Here is a 21038-nt window from a genome sequence, read left to right on the forward strand (position 1 = left end):
AGACATGGTTAGTATGAAGCTAAAGGATCAGTCCAGGCAGCAGGTGAAACATGAATTAACAGACCAGGGTCAGTTCTATGTACAGGTAGTTGCACTTAGAAAACGGAAATCACACTGTATATGTTTAAAATAAGATTTATTAATGCACATAGCACCAATTAAACACCAACAGACCATAAGGAAAGCAAAAGTGAAAAATAAACATGACAGTGAAGCAAAACCTAACCAACAACCTAACTATATGCACTTTATACAAATAAAGGGGGGCTGACATAGCAGGGCATAAGTCAGACTGGGAATGGAACAAGGGGAGAAGAGATGGGGGTAACAGGATAAAGGATACTGGATGTATGGTACAGGAAAAGGCAGGGGTCAGCAAGCAAGAATATGGCTAGCAGGCAAAACACTGAAGCAAAATGGAATAACAGGGAAGGGGCTAAATACCCTCTCAGCAGCCAGCATCAAGTGAAGACTAGTTGCTAGGAACTGCTGGCAGTTGGGAGACACCTGCTGGCGGACACTAGAACTACAGCCTTCAAGTATGAGAACAACGGTGCCACCGGCAGGAAGGCAGTTCCTGGAAGAAATGGTCAGTCCAGGCAGTAAGCAGAAATGTGGTTGAAAAAAGAGGCAAATGGTACATAGGTGATACAAGCAAACTACAGTCAGTCAGACCTAAGAGAAACACCTTCACCATTATCATAATGGGGAATAGTAGAAACAAAATCAGTCCTTTATACAGAGTCCAGGTTGTGAGGGTAGGTCGGGACTATAGTAATGTTTGTCGCTCCTTTTTCCATCTTTGGAACATACACAGCATTTTTTGTGGGGTTTTTAGCCTGTTAGAGAGAGAATATCAGAGAAGTGTATCTCATGCAGCCTGTTGACTATATCAGTATATAGGTTTTTGGACCAGACCGTGCCTTCCCTGAATTTCCAGTGTGGTGTCTTGGAAGAAATGACATAGACATCCTGCTTATCCTTCCATTTATGGGCCAAGAGTTCCTCATTGTACAACCATGCTGACTCTCCCTTTTTTCAACTTTGTTGTGACCAGTCTTTGTAGAAAGCCCTTACGATTTGGTCCCATTGTACCATGAGCTATAGTTTACTGCAGAAAGAAGTGTAGAAAAAATGACATGCTGCTATAAATAGCACATAGAGGTGGTATCCCTGATGAACCCCTGATGGAACAAGGGTGACATAGGATCTATAACAGGAAGCCAGAATAACTATGAGTTGTGTCCAGGATGGGAGATTTATTTGTCCCAGGTTCATGTTGTACATTAATTGCTTTTCTGTTTGTGCTGTGTAGTGAGCCTGTTTGAGCTCAAAGAGGGGTTAACAAGCTCAGGTGTAACAGGTTGAGTACTGTTGGCTCTATAAAACTCCCAGGCTGCTTAGAGAAGATGCTTTGCCCTGGAACCAGATTCCTCTGTAGGACTGGGGAGCAGCATTTTCTCTGAGTAGTGAGATTAAAGTGATTGTAAAGTCTAATTTTAAATAAAAATAACAAACATGTTATACTTACCTGCTCTATGCAGTTGTTTTTGCACAGAGCAGCCCAGATCCTCGTCTTCTCAGCTCCCTCTTCTGCCCCCCTGCCCCCACAGCAAGCATATTGCTATGGGGGCACCTGAGCCGAGTCACAGTTCCCTGTGTCCATTCAGACATGGAGCTGCAGTCTGGCCCCATCCCCTTTCTCTCCTCATTGACTGACTGCTACTCCTCATTCTACCGTGCTTCCATCACGGTCACACCTCGGTCTGGCTTTGCCTTAGATCCTCTGACAAACTGATACAGCCCTTTCATTATCTCGCTCTCACACCTGAGCCTGCTTTTTGATTTGGACTCCAGCCGCACACAGCTTCCCATGGATGGGTTTATGTGAGCCCTACACAAAACTTGAAAGGGGCTTACCCCCCTAGATACAGGTCTTCCTGACCTTGTAGGCACCTGTCTATGATCTACACCCCCTAGTGGACATACGAGGACAATGCTGAGCCTGCTGAACTGATTTTAAATCTATGCATGCAGAATTTCTTCTTATACAGACAGAGACCTTACAAAAATTTATGTGCAATACTTTACACTACCCCTGAAGAAGAAGCGAATAGCTTCGAAACGCGTTGGGTATTTGGTTGTGAATCATATTGCACGTCTCTGTGGCTGTACTGTATTGTATTTTCTGTCTGCTTATTTTCTATGTACATGTAATATTTTGCTGTTTTTAGACTTTTCATGGTTGTTTAATAAAAACTTTGATATTTTTTTAACAAACCTTACTATCTATACTTGTTTCATACTAACCTAAGTGCCTAAAAAGTCCCAACCCCTTAGGGGAACCCCTTTCTTTTGCTGCATTGAGTGACTGCAGGGGCCAATGGCGCCACTGCTGTGTCCCAACCAATCAGGAGGGAGAGTCCCCAGGACGACTGAGGCATTCATAGACATTGCTGGATAGAGGTGGGCTCAGGTAAGTATGAGGGGGCTGCTACACACATAGAATGCATTAGGATAAAAAACCTTCTGACTTTACAACCACTTTAAGTCTGTGTGACTAATAGACTCTGTTGACACTTGCAAGTGTATGGTGGTGATCAGGAACACTGTTGGTGTATACTGGTCTGGCATCACTGAGACAGGTATGACAGCAATCAGGGACATTGACTGGCTGCACTGGTCTTGGGACACTATGACTGGTGTCACTAGAAATAAAGTACACTATTGCTGGATGTAGTAGTGCTACTGGGACAGGAGTGACACTTTACAGTGGGACAGGTGACTGACTGCACTGCTTTATTGACACTTTACAATGGTGTGGTTAGCGATCATGGACACTCTAAACTGGCTGTACTGATGTTTGGTGTATAAAACTGTAACAGAAACCAGAAGACATTCACAGATTACTGAAACTAGCTCTGTCTCCTCTCACAGGCTCTCCCTGTGTAAGGAAACAGAGCCAATGCCTTCTTTGTTTACATTTGTGATCGCTGTGATTAAACACAGAGATCACATGGTACAGCATTGGCCCTTTAGATGAGCGAAGGGGTAATTGGCTGTCCAGTGAACTGTCCAGCAAACCATGGGGGTTGATTTACTAAAACTAAAGAGTGTAGAATCTGGTGCAGCTCTGCATGGTGGCTAATCAGCTTCTAACTTCAGCTTGTTCGATTAAGCTTTAACAGAAAAAGAAAACTGGAAGCTGATTGGTGTCTATGCAGAGCTGCACCAGATTTTGCACTCTCTAGTTTTAGTAAATCAACTTAGTAAATATTCCCACATATTCCCTTCACTAACAGCCTCTCCCCCCCCCCCCCTTTTCATTGTTAATTTAATAGTAGATTCACAAATAAGCCATGTTTGGCCAGAGTGTGATGGACTTTTAGGGGGAGATTTACTAAAGCTGGAGCACTCAAAACCTTGTGCAGCTGGTACTCAATCAGCTTCTTACTTCAGCTTGTTCAATTAAGCTTTGACAATAAAACCTGAAAACTGAATGGTTTATATGCAGAGCTGCACCAGATTTTGCATTCTATATTTTTAGGAGATCTACCCCATATTGTCTTAATGAATTTGAATCAATATGCAGTATCTATTTTAATAGTGGAACATATTGTAAAATACTTGGGCACCCTCAAAGTCCTATATACTGTATAGTGGATCCTCTTGTTGTTACTTGCAATTTGAGGAATGTTGGTGCCCATTTATGTAATTCTGGCAACAAATATTTACAGGATTATCTCATATCCAGTATGTTTAATGCAAACACAATACAAATACAATATAATACAGCTTACAATGGCATTCAAACGGCTATTCTAAAACCAGACAGTATCACAAGACATTAAATCCAAGTTTAGTAGTAAATTATAGTACAGCTTATGATAACACATGAAAAGAAAGCAGGCTATTTGCACAAGCAGGTTTAAATGGAAATAAAATATCCTTTAAAGAGCACAACATAAGTCCCTGGGAGCACAGGTGTTCTAATTCTCCTAGATACAGCTCCTTCTGTCTCTGGTTGCTGTGAGCAACATATCCTTAAGACCTTTGATATACCTAAGCCTATGTAGTAGAAACACATTTATTGTGAGCTCTGTTATTTAATACAATACGTATATTATAATGTGAAAACCAATGGAAAATAATGAATTGTGAGCCCAGCTTTTTTGACCATATGTTGCAATGTGAAATTCATATATTATGTCATGCACAAATAAATTTCTATACCAGCACTTTAATAATTGTGACAGCAGGGTTCTTTCTTTTCTGCTTTGTATTTTATTTTCACATTTTTTTTGTGACTTTGGTTGTTATTGTTGACCATAGCATTTCTTATTTAAGTCTCACTTAACCCATGTAAACTTTCTCTTATAGCCTGAGTTCGGAAGTAATAAAACAAGTGTGCAAAACTAAAATGGTGAAAAATAAATTGGTTTTAAATGCGTAAAAACCTGTAAGCTGCGAAAGCCAATTGTTATGTGAACACATGGGCATCCGCAGGTAGGGGCAAGGGGGGGCAAATGCCCCCCCCTGGAATCTCAACTTCCCCCTTTCAAGTGATTGTTAAGCCATTTTATACCATCCTGTCTGGTCTTTTTAATAATAGGGGGAACAAGAAAATACTGCGCTACCTAATAAGTGAAAAAGCAGCTAGCACCAATCACTAGACAAAAAAGTGACCAATAATACAAAAATAAAAAGAAATGTGCAGCGCTGGTATTGATGAATATGTGTAAACAAATAATACATAAAAGTCCAAACATAAAAAGTTCATCAAAGAAATCCCAAGTGAATAATTGTGATGAAATGAGTCCAACAAAGGATAATGTGATCCTAATGTGCAGGCATCTTCTGGAAAAATTGGTGACCCAATCACACAAGCAGGAAGTGATGTTTCTGGTGGTCATTCTGTACACATTCTGCAGCTAGCCATATTTCATTGCGTTTCAGAAAATTACAGCAGCTGCAGATTGAAAAGGTAAGTATTACACTATGTTTGTCCCCCCTTTGGTTTTTATCTATAACCGTGTTGGAGTTGAGATCTGGAGTGTCCATACTCGTTGCTGATCTATATGGAATCCATTGAGGTCGTTGAATCCAGCTGGGACATTCTACAAATATCCCCTTAAGCCTGTATGACCCATATACTATATGGTATCTGGGTCCCATCCATCTGGTGAGCGCAATCCACTTATCTTCATTGGTGTTGGGATTTGCTGCACATTAAGATCACATTATCCTTTGTTGGACTCATTTCATCACAATTATTCACTTGGGATTTCTTTGATGGACTTTTTATGTTTGGACTTTTATGTATTATTTTTTTATACATATTCATCAATACCAGCGCTGCACATTTCTTTTTATTCTTTTTAATAATACTGTTTGCCCCAGAGTCTGTGTTTTAAAAAAAATAAGCCATTCTTTACCAGTTTTCAGAGGGCTGAGGCCGCTCACGTGACCCGTTGTCCCTCTCCTCTCTCCTCTCCCCATCTGACAGCTGCCTGCAGCGGAGAGGACAGAGGAGGACAGGAGAGCTATGGATGATGGAGGCACGTAAACTGACCACAGTGTCGGGGCTTAGTCGCCATGGTATACCGTGGTCAGTTTACAGAGGGGAGGACATAGCCAGGCAGGATCAGCCAGGTATTTTAGGTGATAGAAGGGGCCAAATTACACAGCACAAGCACTGTGTTGTGTAACATGCTTTAAGGTAACAGGATCAATTTTTAGGTTAACAATTGCTTTAAAAATAAATGCTCCTGTTTGCTCTTTAAAAATGAATACTCAAAATAAGTATACGGAATAAGCCTCTCCCCTTCATGACATTGTTGAAAAAGGGGTGGAGCATGGTGACCTTAAAATGTTGCCCCCCCCCCCCCCCCTGAAAAAAGTTCTGCGGACGCCCATGTGTGAACAGACAATCAAAAACATTTATGTGTAGTGAAAACACGGTATTAGTGATAGCAGCCAGTCTTCATATTCAGCACCTTTGGTATGCACATTTTTTTAGTTTTAGTTCATTTAGCACATTGATTTGCGCTGATTCATTTTAGGTGTTATTTGTTATGTGAAGGCTGCTGCTAGAAAACAACAAAGCATTCTAGAATTACTGTATGTCTTCGGTTCCATCCATTATTACCATGTTAGAGTGCAAGGATGGAACAGATGTGAAATATGAGTCTTAATAACATTGAAGTTTTTAATTAGTTTGAACACCTGCATCAAAACATGGCTATCTTTTCAGTCTCAAGCCACTCAGACAGAATAATCACAATCAAGTGCAATTGGAATTCGTCTAGATTAGATAGGATCATATGTTTAGCATCATGTACAGCTATAACAAATCAGGGACTTGCATGATTTAAAGTACACAGCAAGTCTCATTTTTTTTTCCCCCAGAGATAATCCCATATTTTTTTTTTTTATCACGGCTCTTAATTGATTTTTTAATGTAGTTAAGACCCTTCTTGTCACTTCTGTTTTCCAGAGAGCTGCAAAAGATTTCTTACAGAGGTTATTTCAAGAAAAGTAATTGCTTCTTCTTTCTCTTAAAATAAAGAACAAACACTACTTACAAATCACCATCATCACAGCTACACCAGCATGACAATTAAGCTACATTAGGAGCCATTTTAGGAACACCACAAGGCCGAGCAATAATTACTAAAATTGTCAGTTGAATCACTTTAAATATGGCATGTTTACATTAACAGAAATATTTTCCACAGACTATTCTGACACAAAATTTTACCACAGTTTTTTTTTTTTTTTTGCCACACTTGTCCTGAACTAATACTAATGCATTAGTTCAGAAGCAGCGTAGTGTATTTGAACTTAAACAGTGAGTAACATGTTGCTTCAAAACAATAAGGCATATACAAACACGGAAACAGAATTTTAATTATTCCAATGTACTGTATCTATAGAGGAGCAGTATTGTCACCCTAGAAAAGTAAGTGCGTTAGGACTACCCCCTATCTTTATCTTTGTATACACACTCAACAGCCACTTTTTTAGGAACTTCTGTCCAATTGCTTGGTTACCCAATTTGCTAATCAGCCAATCATATGGCAGCAACTCAATGCATTTAGGCATTTCGATGTGTTGAAGATAATTTGCTGAAGTTCAAACCGAGCATCAAAATGGGGAAGAAAGGGGATTTAAGTGACTTTGAAAGTGGCATGGTTGTTGGTGCCAGATGGGTTGGTTTGAGTATTTCAAAAACTGCTGATCTACTGGGATTTTTTTAAGCACAGCCATCTCTAGGGTTTACAGAGAATGGTCTGGAAAATATAAAATATTCAGTGAGCGGCAGTTGTGTGAACGAAAATGCCTTGTTAATGTCAGAGGAGAATTTTATCAAGTAACTCAAATAATCACTCCTTACAACCAATGTATTCAGAATACCATCTCTGAATGCACAACACATGGAACCTTGAAGCAGATGGGCTACTGATGCAGAAGACCACTACGGGTGCCACTCCTTCAGCAAAGAACGGGAAACTGAGGCTACAATTCACATTGGAATTGGAGTGGGGGTCCCCCCAAAACCAATACTTGACATTCAGACCTGGTATGCATGTTGGGGGCAAAAAACAAATAAAATTTGTAGTGCCCCCCCCCCCAATACACAAAAAAAGCCCCTTACACAAAAAAAAACAGAGAATGGGGGCTATGAAAACCAGACCCTTAATTCAAGCATGCAGCCTAGATTTCCAGGAAAGTGGGGGGGGGGGGTGAGGAGCATGCACTCCAAAATTTCAGAAGCTCACCAGGCAACATGACCTCAATATGGAGGTATCTCCTGGAAAAAACCCTCATCCTCATGTTGATGCATACAAGAATCTCTTAAAAAAAAAACACCCTTAGACCCCCCACAACCACTGAGTTAGGGTTGTGTGGGTGTGAGGGTGGGGGGTTATTAGAACCTGAAAGCCCCTTTTAACAAAAAATGGAAACCCATTTGCCATCCATTTGCCAAGTCCTTTATTTTAAAACAGATAATGATAAAAAAAAAACTCCCTACCAAAAGAAAAATCCCAGATGCAATAGGGTTGATTTACTAAAAACCAATAGACTGTACAACTTTCAAGTGCGGTTGCACTCTGCAAGGACATTTGCTCTAGAGCCTAGTAAATGATTGGAAACTCTGCTAACGTCCATCATGTAATCATGTGCAAGCAGAAGTACAGTTCTTTTGAGTTTGATTGAGTATTTTTTGCAAAGTGAAGCTTTACCTTATTTGCTAAGCTCCAGCGTAACTGTCCTTGAAGAGTGAAACTGCACTTGCAAAGTGCACAGTCTATTTTTCTTTATTAAATCAACCCCGTTGACTGCTACCCAATCTGTTATTGACAATATGACAGACAGGGATTGCAGTGACATATTTGCCCAAATATGGCCAAGTTGCCATATTTAGGTAATTATATCACTTCCTTTCCCAGCCATTTGCTTACATGGCCAGGGATTCCAGGCCATGTAATCAAATGAGGCCATGTGATGTCAGTGGTTGCCAATGATGCAGCAGATTACAGGCACCCACTGCTTTCTTAAAGGCTATTGACAGCAGGAAGATGTCATGTTTGTCTACACTGAACACCCTAAAAGTTCAAAGAAACAGAGAAACACTTAGCTCATCCCTACTAAGTAGTAACTGGATGATTTTCTACAAAAAGTGTTACTCTAGTTTAAAATTGAAATTTAAAGGTGCAAACATGGACCATAGTCTGCCTGATTAGTGCTGCCGTTTTTCATCCAGACATTGCTGAAGTTCACTAGTTTATGTTCTTTATTGTTGGTAACAAGATAATCTGATAGTGATATAAATTCACACACACCAACTGCATGTTCTTTGCTGTCTCCCAAGTACATGGCTAAATTAATAAAGAAGTTGTGAATCTTCACCTAAAAGTACATGAATATTCACATAAACTATCCAATTTTGTGAAAAACATCTGCACCTGATTGCATACAACCCCCGCCCCCCAAAAAAAAATGGAATTTGCTTATACATGATTGGATAATGAAGTGAAAATTCACATATATTGTTTAAGTGAAGATTCTGGACTGCTTTAGTAACTTAGTCTCAGTGAGCTCAGTGCCATACAAACATCCAAGAGTCCAAAGTTTTTTGAAGATAAATTGGCTCATAGAAAAAAAGTCCAATGCATTTTGGAACCAAACAGACCCTCTTATTAATCAGAGCTTAGGAATGTTTAAGAAGATAGAGGTGACCAGCGCTATGGAGTGAGAGATCCTGAACAATTGAAAAGGTGTAAGCTGCCAACAACCGAACCCACAAGGGGTTAAAGAGTGAAATAAATACAAGGAGGTTGTAACCTTTAACCACTTAAGCCCCGGAGGATTTTCCTGCTAAACGACCAGAGGGTATTTTGCTATTCGGCACTGCGTGACTTTAACAGACAATTGCGCGGTCATGCGACGCTGTATCTAAACAAATTTGGCGTCCTTTTTTCCCCACAAACAGAGCTTTCTTTTGGTGGTATTTGATCACCCGTGCGATTTTTACTTTTTGCGCTATAAACAAAAAAAGAGTGTACATTTTGCAAAAATAACAATATTTTTCACATTTTTTTATATGAAATTCCCCCAAAAAAAATGTAAAAATCAAAATTTTTTTAAATTTTCGGCCAATTTGTTTTATGCTACCTATGTTTGGTAAAAAAAATCGCAAAAAGCGTATTTTGATTGGTTCGCGCAAAAGTTATCGCGTTTACTAACAAAGGGAAAGATTTCTGTCATTTTTGGTGTTTTTTTTTAACGTGTAATGGCGGCGATCTGCGATTTTTTTTGCGGTACTGCGACATTGGGGCGGACAGATCGGACCCTTGACTGACATTTTTGACACTTTTGGGGTTACCAGTGACATTTCTACAGTAATCAGTGCTATATATATGCACTGTTACTGTAAAAATGCACTGGTAGTGAAGGGGTTAACTTTATTTGGGAGGGAGGGGCTGTGTGTGTCCCTAGGGGCGTGATTCTTACTGTGATTGGCTGTGGCTCTAGCTGTAAGGACACTGATCAACGGATCTACATACTAGATCCGAGTGATCAGTGTTTTTACAGCGAGGAGAATGACAGGCAGCTTGTTTACACAAGCTGCCTGACATTCTCCTTCTCCCCCGCCGATCGCCGAGTGACCGGCGGACATCGGGTCCGCTGGTCACACGCGCGGGGGGATCCGTGACCGCGCGGGAGCCTCACAGGCGAGCGACGTAGACCTACGTCACTCTGCCTGTGAGGGGCCGACTGCCGCAGTAAATATACTGTGAGCAGTCGGCAAGCGGTTAAAGTGAATAAGTGCTATATAAGTGCCAACTTAGAATAAAGTGCCAGTATATTAAAAATTATATTAAAAAATATACCATATAAACGTTGGGTCCAAAGTAAAGTGCACTAGTGACTTGTGGTGTGACAAGGATAACCAATTATTTATCCTGGACCCAAGAAGTGCAACCTTATAAAGTGTTAGTGCTGTGCTGTATATATACTAAATAAATATAAACAGTGGATTCCAAAAGGTGCAATTTATTAGTGATAAATGCTTTTGACTTCAGCAAAATATAATTGAGTACATAAACGAGTGATTATAAATAATATCTGTGCTGTGTGTGGTGTTTTTATATTACCACTTAGTGAAGAGTGAACAAAAAATGAAATAAAGAGTGGGGTTGCAATTTCTTCATACGTCCACTAGGTGTCACCCCTGATATACGACCTGTATTTGCTGTAAGGTGGTAGATTATTTCCGGGGTTCTCCAGCGGAATGGACGTGGCTTTAGATCCCTCAAATAGAAGAAAAGGGCCCCATGATGTCGTATACAATCTGTAGTGTAGGACAAAGAGAGCAAAAGACTCACGTTTAGGCTGTCCAAGATCAGCGACAACGGCCGGGAAGCTTCCGCGTTCCACGGCCCAGGCTCCGAAGCCGGAAGTGACGTAATGACGTTGCGACTCCGTTTGTTTGAATGTTTGACTGCAATTAAATAGGCTCAGGTAAGCAGATACAAAATAGACCTGTACTGCTTGGAACAGTTTGAGACGGGCAGGTCAATCCTTTGTTAATGAAAACAGCAAAGTTTGCTGTACTAATTAACAGTGTCTTAAGCCTTAAAGGATAAGTTCACTTAAAAAAAAAAAAATAAATAAATACATGCACATTTTTTTTGCAGTAAATGTATGCTTTTATTTTTTGGGGCCTGGAAAGCATTGCACAAGTGATCAGCAGATTGCTGGTGCCATGCAGGTCTCCTGCAGATCTGTCAGTGCATCTTATGTGCCTATACATCCCGCATGGGCAAGCAGATACACTGACAAGAAGAATCAATGATCTACCTTGGCGCTCCGCAGAGCCGTGGTAGTTCATTGAGAACTATAAGCCAACAGCCTCAAAGGATGTCTGGGCTTGTTTTTTATTCACACACAGAGCTCTGTGAAGGAATAACATGTGGGCAGAGCCCTGCACAGCCGTGCTAATTTCAAAAAGTGACAGGCAGTAGGGGGAACTTCTCCCCATACTGCTTTTACAGGGAGGGGGTTTGGGCAGTGGTTGCTGCATTGGGAACATGTTACATGCCCCCTCCCCTAAAAACAGGTGTAACATGTAACATGTTCCCAAAGGTGAACTTATCCTTTAATGAAGGAGGGGTCTGTTTGATCCCTGAAATGTGTTGGATTTTTTTTTCTGCTATGAATTGATTAAAAATGTAGATGTGCTAACTTCACCAATATTTGATGAAATAGGTAAATAAAATTCAACACACTAAATCATATGCAAAATTATATATACACATTTGTGAGTGAAGCAAATCTCCTCCAGCCTGTTCATAGGGACTTAATTTCTTCAAAAAAACTATGTATATGAATACTACACAAACAAAGGTTTTTTAGTAGACTGGAAACATGCCTCTTATCAAATACCTTGGGGCATCTACTTTCCGAAAAGGGGTCATTTGGGGGGTTTTGTGCTATCTTGGCATTTCATTGCCTCTGAAACTGTGATAGCTAGTGAGGAGTGCAATCAGCAATTTACACCCTTAGAAAGCCTGAAGGAGGTGATTGGTTTTCGGGGTCCTGTATGCTGCTAGACTGCCAAAAAGTCTCACCCATGTGGTATCCCTGTACTTAAAAGAAGCAGCAGAATGTATTTTGGGGTGTAATTTCACATATACCCACGGCATGTTTTAGTAATATATCATTTAAGTGACAATTATGTGTAAAAAAAAAAAAAGAAGAAAAAAGTTTTTGTCATGTCTCTGAAGCCTTTGGCAAAATATAAAATATTCCATGGACTCAACATGTCTCTTAGCAAATAGCTTGGAGTGTCTACTTTCCAAAAAGGGGTCTTTTAGGGGGGAGGGGGGTTGTGCTATCTTGACATTTCATCTTGACTAAACTGATAGGTAGTGAGGAAGTAAAATTAGCAATTTATGCCCTTAGAAAGCCTGAAGGTGGTGATTGGTTTTCAGGGTCCTGTACATGGCTAGGCTCCCAAAAAGTCTCACACATGTGGTATTCCTGTATTTAGGAGAAGCAGCAGAATGTATTTTGGGTGTAATACCCATGGCATGTGTGAGCAATATATCATTAGGTGACAACTGTGTAAAAAAAAAAAAAAGTGTAATTTTCCCAAAACGTTTGGCAAAATATAAATTATTCCATGGACTCAACATGTCACTCAGCAAAAAGCTTGGGGTGTCTACTTTCCAAAAAGGGGTCATTGGGGGGGGGGGGGGGTTGAAGTGTCCTGGCATTTTATGCCAAATATTAGAAGCTTATGCCACACATCACCCACTCCTCTAACCACTTGAAGACCAAGCCCTTTTTAACACTTTTTTTTGCTAGAAAATTACTTTGATCCCCAAACATTTTATACATTTTTTAAAGCAGAGGCCCTACAGATTAAAATGGTGCACTATACTGCCCAAATGTTTGGTAAAATATAAAATATGATCTTATACCAAGTACATAGATACCAACCATGACATGCTTTAAAATTGTGCACGTGCAGGGGCGACAAACTACATACATTTTTAAAAGCTTTTAAAAACCTTTACACATTGCCACTTTAGATTTACAGAGGAGGTCTACTGCTAGAATTATTGCCCTCAATCTGACGTTCTTGACGATACCTCACATGCATGGTGCAGTTGATGTTTACATATGACACGAGACCGATGCTTGCACTCGACTTTGCACGCAAGCAGGGGGGGGGGGGGGAGGAGTGCTTCAATTTTTTTTAAATCTTTTTTTGGGGGGGGGGGGGGTTTTGTTTTTTTACACTGTCCCTTTTATTTTTAATTTTTTAATTTTTTTAATAATTTTTATTGTTATCACAGGGAATGTAAACCTTCAAGCAGGCTCTCTCCACTGACTAAGTGGAGCATTTACAAGCCATTGCAGAAAGCCCCAGTGATTAGATGTGCGGTGCTATATGTGCCAATTCCTAATTGAAAGAGGTGTCTAAAAAGTGAAACGCTTGTATAGAAGTTGCCCACGTATAAATGGTACCCCTTTCCAAATAAGGGTGACGCCAAGTCCCAAATAATCTTGCCGCTGCTCCCTATGTAGTCTGGGCTGTTGGGGCGGCTCCACACTGCTATCTTTTTCCTTGTAAACCAGGAAACTACATGTATAACCTGTTGCCCTGTCACAGATCTTACACATCTTGACCCCATATCTGGTGCGCTTTCTGGGGAGAAACTGTTTGAAAGCAAGGTGGACAGAAAACTTAATTAGGAACTCGTCAACGCAGACATCTTGTAGAAGGATAAACCAAGCTGCAAATTTTTGGTTGAAGTGGTTTATGAGGGGCTGAATTTTGTGGAGCCGGTCATATTCAGGATCACTCTGAGTTTATTGTCATTGAATTACATGAACCAAAATATTTGCTCGTATCTCGCCCTGGCCATGGCAGAAAAGAACACGGGCATATGATGAATTGGGTCAGTGGACCAATATGACCACAACTCACTCTTTTTAGTAATGTCCATGTTGAGGGATAGGCCCAGAAAGGTCTTAAATTCAGGAACCATTATAGGTTTCCAGCCAAGGGTCAAATTTGGGTTTGTGGCTATAAATTGATTAGTATACAAATTCCTTTGGTCCACAATTGATCTGTACAGATCTTCAGTGAAAAACAGCTAAAAAAAATCAAGGTTCAAATTTGGGTTTGTGCCGATAAATTGATTAGCATACATATTGCTTTGGTCCACAATAAATCTGTACAAATCTTCCACGAAAAACAGCTCAAAAAAATTAAGGGGAGTAAAATTAGCTGTTTCCACTTAAATTTTGGGTTGACCAGTGAATGGGGGAAGTATGAGCGCTGCAGAATCTGAGGGCTGCCAAGCAGGATTTGCAAGTGCATCAGGTAGGGCACTATGGGCTCTACGGGCCTGCTTTCAAATTCTTGGTGGCTGCGGGCCACTACTTGTGCTAGCCACATCTTCAGCTTGAACTGTACTTATGGGGCTCACATAAGTGATACTGCAGTGCTGGTTTGTCTATGACCAGGGTGTACTAAGCTGCTGGTGCTTGCAAATTCACCAGAAGGTTGAGCGGGGAGATCAAGGGGTTAAAACTTTATTAGAAAAAATGTGACGGGACCCTGATGCTATACTAAGACAGTGATCAGAAATAAAAATCACTGTGCTAATGAAACTGTGATAGGGAGTGAAAGGGTTAACTGGGGGGATCAGGGGGTAAAGGTTTATTAGGGCGGGTACCCTAAACCTATCTGGGACTGATAATACCTACCGTTAACTTTGGCTGGCGCTAACTGGCGTCACCAGTGACATCAAAGACAGTGACCAGTAAATTATCTGTATACTGTATATAGTGACACTGTGACAGGGAGTGAAAGGGTTACCTGGGGGGTGATCAGGGGTTGAAAAATGTGCCCATGTGTACTGGTGTCAGTGTAGTACTTGTGTACTCACTGTAATGCTCTGTCCTTACAAGCTGGACCCAAAAAGGGCTCCAGTAGGGGAGATGGCATCATTTCATTGTGTTTACATTACACAGGCGCAGGAGGTTTTTCCATTGATCAAAACGGATCACCAGGTCCAGGCCATAAATCATTTGCCTGGACCGGATGATTGATCGGTTTTGAACCAAATCAGATTGCTGCGGAGATGGCGGGAGCGCACGCATCCCCTACCCATGGGCACGCATCACTTACCTAATAAAAAATTCAGCCAAGCACTTATTCAGAAGGGTAAGACTGGCGTGCTGCTCTCCTCAGGCAGGGAACTCCAACATGGGTACATAAGAAAAAGAGAGAAAGGAGACACAAACACCTAGTGCATTACCCGTGGTCACTGTTTGTATAATTTTAATAAAATGGCAAATGCATACTCACAGACATGAGGATAATAAAAGCGTGTTACAAGAATCCACCATACATGAACTGGAACATGTCTTTGAAGTCAGGACCGCTAACGCATTTTGGGAGTCAAGCCCCCTTCCTCAGAGCTGGTCTTACCAGTAGCAGATCAAAAATATATATAGTAGCTTCAATTGTATCGGTTAACCCCCCCCCCCCCCCGGAAGTAACATACATCACAAGAAAAGTGCTGTTCAGAGAGCAGCAGTAAATGTCTTCACACGAGGGGCCACAATCATGCTAAAATCAGGGTCGCTTGAGCAGAGAGGACAGGGGAACATCAAGGAGATCTGAGCGGGGTATGTTCCAAATAAACTTAACCCAATAAAATACACTTAACCCATTAATCTGCCCACTAATAAGTGCTCATTCCACCTAGAGCATATACATATTGTTATGATAATAATAATTTCCCTACATATAACAGTTGGCTATTTTTTGGCATATTTTGGGGTTTTTCTTTCCTGGTCTGCATTATATGATCTAATGCATGCATAAAGGGTTAATGTTCATCTAAGGCGGAGAGGGCCATTTTTTGAGGCACTGGATGGTCCTGCCCACTCCCTCTAGGTGGAGGGGGGCTGAACCGATGCAATTGAAGCTACTATATATATTTTTGATCTGCTACTGGTAAGACCAGCTCTGAGGAAGGGGGCTTGACTCCCGAAACGCGTTAGTGGTCCTGACTTCAAGGACATGTTCCAGTTCATGTTTAGTGGATTCTTGTAACACGCTTTTATTATCTTCATGTCTGTGAGTATGCATTTGGCATTTTATTAAAATTATACAAACAGTGACCACGGGTAATGCACTAGGTGTTTACGCCTCCTTTCTCTCTTTTTCTTATGTATGCATCACTTACCTGTACGTGGTTTTGCACAGCTGTGCCGCCCTGCTCTAGTATATATGCAGTGGGCGGTCTGGAACTAGTTAAAAGGTATGTCTTCTCACTACCACCAAAGTGAAGCTTCTCACTACCACCAATCAGTTTATGACCTTTTTTTTTTTTTTTAGTTTCAATAATTTTTATTAGTAAATCAGTAACAATAACAGTACGCGATAAGCCGCAAGGCACAGTTGAGTAGTTACATTGAGCAAACAAATATTCACAATGTGCAGTAGACAAAGGAACCAACTAGCAGTATCGCAGTTAACAGAATGAACAAAAATGCTTATACTGGAACGAGGGATTTCTGCCCCCCCTGGGCACCCCAAAGGGAAGTTTATGACCTTTTTTTGAAGCTTGAGTATAATTGGTGATACTGGATACAAAGTCAGAAGAAGTTTTAGAACTAGGAACTATACTTCTAGTTCTGCAATTTTGCTGTGGTAGTTTACAGACGTTAAGATAATCTGGACAAGTGTTCTGATTCTGGAATAGTTTCCCTGTTTACTGGATAATCTTTTGTCCCTTACTGATTCATTTCACATATTGTCTGTCCCTTTACCTACAGCAACTGATAACATCATTGGGATATAAGTAATGTTACTTGTACACAATTCAAAGCCCCACTCCCCCTGCTCTGTGCAGTGGTTTTGCACTGAGAAACCTAGATCCTTCCTCCTCTTCTTGGGTCTCTCTTTAGTGCTCCTGGCCCCTCCCTCCTGTTGGGTGCCCCCACTGCAAGCAGCTTGCTGTGGGGGACCTGAGCCAAGTCACAGCTCCCTGTGTCCATTCAGACATGGAGCCGCAACCCAGGCCCATCCCCCTTTCTCTTCTCATTGGCTCACTGACTTTGATTGACAGAAGTTGGAGCCAATGGTGCTGTCTCAGAAAATGAGGAGGGGAGTGTTGGACAGCCGAGGCTCAGGTAAACATTAGGGGGCTGAGGGGGCTGCTGCACACAGAAGGTTGCAGGAATGCATTAAGATAAAAAAAAAAACCTTCTGCCATTACAAGCACTTTAAGTACAGAGCAAGAATGTACAGGTGCATATTTGAGATTTTGACTGAATTTCCACCAGCCTTTCTCTTCTTTTGTGTTTTTCTATTGATTAACTTGTGAGTCTTTATAGTCTCAGGTATTGTGGAAGAATAGATATGCCCCCTGTGGGGGGTTGTTTCAGGAGTTCTAATGACTTTGCCCTTTTTATTGCATTGAAACTGATTAATGATGAAATTACCATCTAGGGAAATAGTTTACTAAAGTAGTAATTTCTACACTGACTGGTGTTGATTTCAAAGACTCAATCAGTTTGTTTCATCCCTAGAATGGATCGTTTGTTATTGACTGAATTGTGCATGCTTGGAATGCTTGTACATTGTGGCTTCATTTAATTTTAACTTTCATTAATCTAAAGAATATTTAAAGAAATAAATTGCTGCATTATATAGTACAGTTGTGATATGTCTATTTGGCCTCAGATGAAAACTTATAGAACTCAAGTGATCATGTTGTTAGATGCATACGTAATTGAATTTTCAAAAATAGAGCATGATAATAGTTATATTAGGTGCATTAGTTATACTAGGTAAACAATCAAGATCTGCAGACAATGAATTTAGAGGGACAGTTTGTCCATACTAATACAGCCATTTGCTCTATATAATTTATAATAAATATGCCACACTTCATTGGCATGGTAATTTTGTTTTATAAAACTCTTTAAAGCTTCATCAAGTTTTTTTTTTGTTTTATGTTTTGCAGACCAGACCTGTTTGAGTGGAACAATGTTCTCAGCCAACAATCTGCTGTTCAGCGGCTGGATCATGCATTTAACACTGCCCAGCAACACTTGGGAATCGCAAATCTCCTCGATCCTGATGGTGGGTAAACAAACTTGTGCTTTTAACTTTCATTAACACTTATACATTTTCCCAGTGGAAAAGATGCATTATGCTTCATGTACTTTGTATGCAAAATGATCGCAGCATAAGGCCTAGTGGGACATACGAGGGGGGATTCATCATTTTCTCTGGTTAGTGTTAATTCACATGCATGCTTTCAGGAGCTGTACTTCTAATTAATGCACTTTTTTTCTCTTATACATGCAAATTGAAAACAATTTGCAGTCATTCAAATAGTCAACAAGTGAACTCTTTTTGAACATATTTGTGTATGTTTTCCTCAGGAAAAAGTGCATAAAGAACAAAGCTATTTTTAATAATTTTAAATTGTAAATAGGTTGTTCATCAATGTTGATTCAGTGACAGTGGACCTGTCATAGTTTTGTATATAAACTGTAAAAATTATGTTTTTTTGCATTGCCCTATGCAGTGTTTTTAAACAATCAGTTCATATCCCATAGTGATATCCTTGTACATACGTGATCATCTTGTTGATTTGCCACCTAATAAATGAGTACTAAATTTGGCCATTTAAGGGTTTCTTGCATGTGTGAACACTGGCCAAATATTTGTCAAATTTAAAGTAGATGTAGACCTTTACTGAATGATATTTAGTTTGATAATGCAATGTGTAGTATAAACTTTGGCCAATTTATTTTCTTTACTTGCCATTTACATATTATACATGAAAAGGTGAATTATGCAATGCAGATTACTGGTTGATGTTGTTTTTCTAAAGTTCTCTTGCTCCCCCCCTTGCACATGCATGAGCACTGTACTGTGAGCACACTGTTCAATGGTTCACAAACAAAAGGTAAAGAGCTAATTCATTTTTTACTTTTTCTTTATTTATTTATTTTTTAATTTAATTTAAAATAGTGACACTACAATAGAAAATAGCTTTCATAAATGCACATCGTGTTTAACTGCCTTGTTAACACATCAATCTGCACACTTCAGAAGCACCAGAACATTGACTCAACTACATAGCTATGAGACAGTGAATGAACAGACACAAGTACAGTGGTATCAGACTAGAATTCTCAATATGATCCCTTGATGTACCCATCTACATTTGCAGACCAACCCCATGAAATAAGTCAAAAACAACAATTGAAAAAAAAAAAAAAAAAAGTTGAATGTGTTTCTGTGTCTGGCTTGTGCAGTTAGACAGAACCAGCTAGAGGGCAGCACTGCCCACTATTCAAGCTGAGAAAACCATAGAACAAGTTAATGCATTGGCTGAAAAGCACCCTGGAACATGTTACCAACATCATACAAATAGCAAAAAAAAGCACCTGCTGTCCCTACACTGATGTCCCTCCTTTATGCAGGCAGCAAAGGGCAGCTTTGATCATAAACATTTTTTTTCTGTTCCTCATGATTGCTGTGACCAATCACTGCATCACACAATGTAAAAATCTAGCTGCCTTTGTCAGCCACCTTTCACTTTCCATCTATTACTCTGTTATTCACCCTCTACAATATACAATATGTCAGCTAAATCCTGTCTCTGATCTGACCTCCTTATTAGGGATGATCGAACTTTTGAAAAGTTCGGTTCGGTCAGAACACCCGAACTTCCCGAAAGTTCGGGTCAGGATTCCAGAACCCCATTGAAATCAATGGGACCTGAACTTGGGTAATCGAAAAACACAATTTTGAAGCCCTAAAACTCAATAAATGCCCCTAAAAAGTGCCTAGGGTTCTGGGTCATGCCCCAGGGACTATTAATCACACAAAAAAAAGTTCTTAAAAATTGTCGTTTTTGGTAGAGAGCCAATTATTGAAAAAATTATTGAAAAAATGGTTTTAGTGTCTAGGGGGTCTAAAAAGTGTACCTGTGAAGTTTCAGCTCTGTAGCATGTCCAGAACCAGAAAAAAAAAAGATAAATTTTCTTAGAATTTCAATAGCGCAGGGATGGGGCTACGCTCCTTTTACACCTGGGCGTTTTTGTTTCAGGCGCTTATTGGGCATTTTTTGGGCGTCTTTGGAGGCAGGCATGACATCTGAACTTCTGTATAGGGGTATATATATATATATATATATATATATATATATATATATATATATATATATACATATATATATATGTAAATATATATATATATATATATATATGTGTGTGTGTGTATATATGTATATACATATATGGAATCAAAAAACACAATTTTGAAGCCCTAAAACCCAATAAATGCCCCTAAAAAGTGCTTAGAGGTTCTGGGTCATGCCCCAGGGACTATTAATCACACAAAAAAAGTTCTTAAAAATTGTCGTTTTTGATAGAGAGCCAATTATTGAAATAATTATTGAAAAAAGAAAAAAGAGATTTCTTTGGATTTAGTGTCTGGGAGGGAGGTCTAGAAAGTGTACCTGTGAAGTTTCAGCTCTGTAGCATGTCCAGAACCCGAAAAAAAAGATCATTTTTCTTAGAATTTTTATTAGCGCAGGGATGGGGTTCCGCTCCTGTCAGGCGTTTTTTGGACATTTTTTGGAGCGTCTTTGGAGGCAGGCATGACATCTGAACTTCTGTATAGGGGTATATACACACACACATATATATATATATATATATATATATATATATATATATATATATATATACAGATACACACATATAGGTGTGAAAGGAGCAGAACCCTATCCCTGCGCTACTGACATTTTTTGCAGGTTATGGTGTTACCCTCCTTTCACACCTATATGTGTGTATGTGTATATATATTCATATATATATATATATATATATATATATATATATATATATATATATATATATATGCGTGTGTGTGTGTGTGTGTATATACCCCTATACAGAAGTTCAGATGTCAGGCC

At 39.8% G+C, this 21038-nt stretch overlaps 1 protein-coding gene across 1 annotated transcript in view; it reads left to right on the forward strand.

Annotated features, from left to right (window-relative positions):
- The window catches only part of DMD (dystrophin), a 3625631-nt gene that overhangs the window by 938804 nt on the left and 2665789 nt on the right, over window positions 1-21038 (forward strand). Inside the window, exon 7 of the mRNA XM_082246191.1 lies at window positions 18066-18184. Coding sequence (XP_082102317.1) covers window positions 18066-18184 — 119 coding nt within the window. The remainder of the gene's footprint in view (window positions 1-18065; window positions 18185-21038) is intronic.

Source organism: Pelophylax lessonae (genome assembly GCF_965119305.1).
Source record: "Pelophylax lessonae genome assembly, chromosome: 2".
Taxonomy (NCBI): Eukaryota; Metazoa; Chordata; class Amphibia; order Anura; family Ranidae; genus Pelophylax; species Pelophylax lessonae.